The sequence below is a fragment of the Gossypium hirsutum genome, chromosome D06 (genome assembly GCF_007990345.1).
Source record: "Gossypium hirsutum isolate 1008001.06 chromosome D06, Gossypium_hirsutum_v2.1, whole genome shotgun sequence".
NCBI lineage: Eukaryota > Viridiplantae > Streptophyta > Magnoliopsida > Malvales > Malvaceae > Gossypium > Gossypium hirsutum.
The window spans coordinates 23,876,467-23,882,290 of record NC_053442.1 but is presented as its reverse complement, the minus strand read 5'-3'; the positions used below and the strand labels follow the sequence as shown (position 1 = coordinate 23,882,290).

At 32.8% G+C, this 5,824-nt stretch overlaps 1 protein-coding gene across 1 annotated transcript; it reads right to left on the bottom strand.

The window, feature by feature from the left end:
- Positions 1 to 2,826: 2,826 nt before the first annotated feature.
- LOC121218324 (ER membrane protein complex subunit 7 homolog) lies at positions 2,827 to 5,272 on the bottom strand. Its single transcript, XM_041095400.1, has 8 exons — positions 5,231 to 5,272; positions 5,057 to 5,140; positions 4,845 to 4,897; positions 4,257 to 4,365; positions 4,070 to 4,133; positions 3,854 to 3,970; positions 3,648 to 3,756; positions 2,827 to 3,244 (listed from the first exon to the last, which is right to left on the bottom strand). The coding sequence occupies exons 2-8, from the start codon at positions 5,119 to 5,121 to the stop codon at positions 3,153 to 3,155; spliced, it is 609 nt and encodes a 202-aa protein (XP_040951334.1). The 5' UTR covers positions 5,122 to 5,140; positions 5,231 to 5,272; the 3' UTR covers positions 2,827 to 3,152.
- Between the last annotated feature and the right edge of the window lie 552 nt (positions 5,273 to 5,824).

Genomic DNA, 5,824 nt, shown 5'->3' with positions numbered 1-5,824 from the left:
TTATATAAGTCCATATATAGGTAAGTATGCATATACATTACGTAAGCCAATTTACTTAACATTTCAACGTTATCATTTCGTACCATATACTTACACCTATTCAATTATATACCACATTTGTTAACATATACTTAATCATATACGTTCATCAATTATATGCATAAACACTTAATTTGATTTCAATCATTTCCGAGCTTATTAGCTTGTTTACTCAATTGGCCCTCAGGGCTTGTTTTCGGCTCATTTTGCATGATCTTTTATATGTTATCATCTATCACATTTCATATGTATGAAATTATGCAAAATTAATTCACATTTCATATTCAATCTACCTTATAGCCAAATCACATTCATACGCTCCTATTAACCTAACTTGGATTTTCAAGACATATACTCGGTTTAGTTAATCTACATCTCAAACTGGCACCGCAGTGCATCATTGAGTAAACCAAAGGAAATATATTGGAACACATAGTGCATCATCGGATAAACCGAATCAATTATGCTGGCACGTAAGTGCATTATCAGATGTACCAAAGAAAATATACTGGCACATAAGTGCATCATTGGGTATATCGAAGAAAATATACTGTCACATAAGTGTATCATCAGATATACCAAAGAAAATATACTGACACGTAAGTGCATCATCAAATAAACCGAAATATAGACCTGTACAGTTAATAGAATAACCAATTTCCAATTTCATAACATAGTTCAATTCACATCTCATCATTCTCAATTCAATATCAATTCATTATATAATATAACATAATTCAACTCAATTTCATACTAATTTCCTATATCAGTTAAGTCAATCAACTTTCTATTCTATTCAATTTAGTTTCTGTCTTGATATTTAGTTTCAACCATAGCATTTCAACTCAATAACCATTAATAACTCACCTCAATATTATATAATGCAAAATGCCATTAATATGCAATAACTAGATTAGTCTCGGGTCATAGAGATACAAATTGAAAGCTCACATCACTCGTCGTCCGCTCTCACCTTTCCTTTCTCTTTCGATAGCCTTGTGTCATTTTTAACTACGAATAATAATTCAGCAATAATATAATATCAAATTCCATCAAAATCACATTACAAAGTCATACATATTTAACAATCTATTCAATTTAGTCCCAAAAACAGGGACTAGTATAACTTTCAATTTAGACCCTTGAATTAAAATCTGATTGCACAATTACTCATTAGGGACCTTTCATTTCTTATTTATAATATCAATTTTACACTTTATTCTATTTGGTCCTTATGAAAAAACTAACAATTAAAATTTATAATCTAGTCATTTTTCATATCTAAGATTAAAATCTATCAATTTAACACTAATTTCTTCAAGAAATTAACAATGAAAACATTCAGAAACTTTAACAGTTTTGTAAATTAGTACATGAGCTAGCTAAATCAAGCTCCCATGACCACAAAAATATAGAAATTACAAGAAAAAAGATTTAATTGCACTAACCAATTTATTGTTGAAACTTGAAACCTTATTGCCTATTCTTGGTTTTTTGGCTATGGCGTTTTTGGTGGTGAGAAGAAGATGAAGATAAATTCTTTTTCTTTCCATATTTGCTTAGTTTATACATCATAAAATTTTAATTATAAATTTTAATAATAATAAAACTTACACATTACACCACCGTGCACTATACTCATTTCTAAATTGTTTTATTTGCCATTTTAGATTTTGGGTTAATAGCAATTTTAATCCCTAAACCTTTGGTCAATTAAAAATTTATAACAATAAATTTTTACAATTTAATTATTGTACTTTAATTAGCTATCAATTCGACAAAATTACTAGATCAAACTTTAATATGTTTCTGTACTAGTCTCATAAATATTAAATATTAAATATAAATATTTACGGACTTGATTTACGAAAATGGAGTTTCGAAACCACCGTTTCTGACACCATTGACTTTTGGGGAGTTAGAATAAAATTGTAATCCTAAGGTTTTACTATTGATTGTTTATTTGATTTAATTTGCATTACTTATTTTTATTTACTTTTAAATTACTTAGAAAATTTTATTCTCGATTAATTTGGATAGGTTTTAAAGTAATATTTGATGATTGGCAATTTGATTGGTAATAGCTCTTTGTGGGATCGATATTTTATACTACTTGGAATGATGACACATAAACTTGCATGTGTGATTTTCGATCAACAAGTTTTTGGCGCCATTGTCAGGGAGCCAATTGCTAATTTTTATTTTTTTGATTTTATTTGTAGGTGCCTTTGGTTTTTGTATGCGCAAAAGTCAAAATCTAGATTTGCTACCACTTGATTTGGAAATTGAGAGAACTCTACGAAGATTGAGACGTCTAAGCATTAATTTCGAAGTTGAACACGAAGAGTCAATAATAGCTGAGAATTGAGACGTCTAAGCATGAATTTCAAAGTTGAACACTAAGAGTCAATAATAGTTGAGAATAACAATGTAAATGAGCAAAATACTGCATGCTATCCCTATTGTACCTAGGTCTATCAAAGACTATGTCATGCCGTATGTCAAAGGGCTTCGTACTAGTATTCGCTTTTGATAGCGGGAGCAAACAAATTTGGGATTAAATCAGCCGTATTTCAAATGGTCAAAGCTAATTAGTTCTCTGGTTTTTCTCATGAACATCTCAACCAAAATCTGTGGAAGTTAATCAAACAATGCAATACTTTCAGATTTAATGGTGTTTCAATTATATCTTAAGCTGAATTTTAGTTTAAAAATAAATGTTTGATCGAGTGGAGCTCGAGCTTGTCAATATTCAAGCTTGCTCGGCTCAATTCACCCCAAGAGATCTTTCAAAAACGAGAATTGCATATTATTTCTCAAGGAAACAAAAACCATGGTGTCCATAACTAAATGAACTGACTTTTTTTTCAAGACATTAGAGCTTGACGGCAATGAATAGATGTCAACACCAAGTTAAAAAAGTACTAGAATGCGATAGATCTACAACTCAAAAAAAAAAATAAAATAAAGGGTTGCTCCCAAGGAGGAGAAAGGATATAAATGTCCAAATATTTCAGCAGCCAAGCAGTGAATATTATACCATCCAGCTTGGCTTTTAAGCCACCCTTTCAAGTTTAATCTACCAAAGAGTTGATAGTCCATGATCAAAATACTTAATTCCTCGCACCTCCTGGTAGCAAACTTGATAAAGAAGGAACCCCTTGGCTTCTCATTTCCTCTTGAGCTCGCCTCATTTCCTCCGGATCTGTTGGACACACATAATATGTTCAACATATTAGTAAAATTCGACATTTCTAGCAGTCCTTTTTCTTCTTTCTTCTCATTCGTTGAGAGGGGCAGTTTTTTCACTACATTACTCGGACTAGATTCTAAGTGTCGAATACGGGTATTTATCTAACTAGGGTATGGTTAGACTTTTCTAAAGTTTTCCATGGAGGATCATTGGAGGTCATATTCTCATATTCATATGTTGAACATGAGTGTCAAAATGAAGAGTTCAAACAACATAAGTAGAGGCATTCACATGATAAAGTTGTACCCATAATCATAGGGGAAAAAAAGCTCTCTCCACCCAAATCAACTCATATAGCAAGCTAGAACTTTAAGAAATCTACCAAGTTTATGAACTAGTGATAAGAGTACTTTACCCATGTTTTCAACTAATTTGGGCATTAAGAATGCAACAGCCAGCATAAACCCCACCATGAGACCCATTGGGCTTTTGAGAAGAGACATTATGGAGAAAGGTTCCCTAATCTGCAACAAAAGTAGGATAAAGCTTAGGCAAAAAGGATAGATAGGAACTCAAAACAAAAGGAAACATAAACATAAATATAGCAAAAGGTTCCTCAACCTCATAATATTGTTCCTCTCTCAACGGCTCTAAAACCAATTCACTGAGACCCTTCCTGTTTTCTGTCAATGCTGCCTGCACCTTGCCTGGGTTTCTAGCACTAACATCAACTCTAACCTACGTTCAAAGAAACCAACATTAAAGGGGCAAAAAGAAGAGGCCTCATAACAACTTGATGATCAAAAGTCAAGAGACTCATACGAAATAAGATCTTACCGGAGAAAAGAAATAGCCGATTGCAGACACTTCAATCAAATGAGTCCCTGCTGGTATGTTGTGACTTCAGGCATTGTTTACTTATGGAAAACAACATTGAAAGGGCAAGGAAAGGAAAAGGTAAACAACTAATAGATAATAGATATTCAATAAGCAATATGCATAAGATTGATAAATGTTAGGATACAATGAAAAGTATCCATCAGGTCTCAGAAAAGTAATGTTTTGGCCACCATTGAGTAAAACTTTGACGTTGGACATTCTTCCGGGCAAAGCATACCCTTTTGTGCCTAGACCTGCAAAATCAACTCATTACCCTTCTGCATTAAATTAAAATAAAACCAGTCATCACTCATCACAAACATATCAGAACATCAACAATGTTAGCCATATTGGTTCGTGCTAATTTCCGAAGACTAAAAACAATGCCTCGGTGAAGAAAGATTAATGGAGGTCAATTTCTCGAACGTACAATCTGCACTGAGGCTCAAAGGTGCTGTCGGATGAACTGCATGTTTTCATCAAAACCTAGAATGTGAAACATATTTCCATCTTGCATTAACAGATCACCATCTATTTATACGTTGCAAATCAGCATAAGAAACCAGAACTTAATGCATATAGTACTTTCATTGTAAAATTGTTGAAACAAACATTGTCACAAAAGAACTAATTCCAATGCAACAAAGATCCAAAACAGACAAAATTACCATATAAATCGTATAATTTTGCATAAATCAGTATAAATTAGTCAAATGTAATAAGTTAAGGGTACCTAAACCTTGGGGAATCTTCACTCTACCATTGATGTTGTACGCATTTCGAGACCTTCCAAAAACAGATAAATAAACAAATGGTTAAATTAAAACATAATAAAATATCCGAGAGGAACTAATTCAAATATTCATTCTACGATAATTTTTCTAATTAAAAACAAATTCTAATGTTCAAAATAATTCATTAAGGCAATGCAAATGGAATTAGTACCCTGATGAAAACGATGGTGCGCTGGAGAGAAGTAGGAGCAAAAGCAGTGGTGTGACGGCTGCCATAGCAGCTGAGATTTGAGAGCTTTGAAATTGCAACAATTTGATGAAAATTAGTAACAGATATATTTGGAAATTTGTTGAATGCTTTGTAATTTTAATTGATGCTACTCACTTGGGCCGAGTTACTGAATCCGCGCCTTTCTTCTTTGACTTCTTCACACATAACTGCCATTTGATTCAGGTCTCAGCTCTCTTTAAATTTGCCATATTTTTTTAAAGGTTAAATCAGGTTTCAATTTAGTCACTCAACTTTTAAAAAATAATAAAAGAGTCATTTTAACCATTTTCTATTTTAAAAAATAATAAAAAAGTCATTTTAACCATTTTCTGTTATAAACGTAATGGAAAAGTAACATGACATTTAACGGTGGGCTAGCTGTCATTTAAACAGCCCCATTTAAGAAGTCTGGGCAGTAGAAGAACAAGAGAAAAAGAAGAATATGAGAAGAAGAAAAAAGAAGAAAAGAAGAAGAGGAGAAGAAGAAGAGAAAATGGAAGGACTTCATACTAGCGATTCCCAAGGGTCAAAATCTAGGAACTCACAGACGATTATGCTTCCACGACACCGACGCCTCCATAGCCAATGTCCTCTGCTGCATCATGATTGCCGAGGTTCCCACCATAACCATCTTGATGCAGCTGCTAAAACCATTGAACTTGGAGCTGTTTGTGCAAGAGAAAGCCATAAGTGCTTTGCATTTGAATC

Excerpts from the sequence above, each read along its gene's own strand:
- LOC121218324 (XM_041095400.1), bottom strand. The coding sequence starts at position 5,121 with ATGGCAGCCGTCACACCACTGCTTTTGCTCCTACTTCTCTCCAGCGCA. Across the intron at positions 4,366-4,844 it reads GAAGATTCCCCAAGGTTTAG|GTCTAGGCACAAAAGGGTAT; the intron begins GTACCCTTAACT and ends TTGATTTTGCAG. Across the intron at positions 3,971-4,069 it reads TCGGCTATTTCTTTTCTCCG|GTTAGAGTTGATGTTAGTGC; the intron begins GTAAGATCTTAT and ends CTTTGAACGTAG.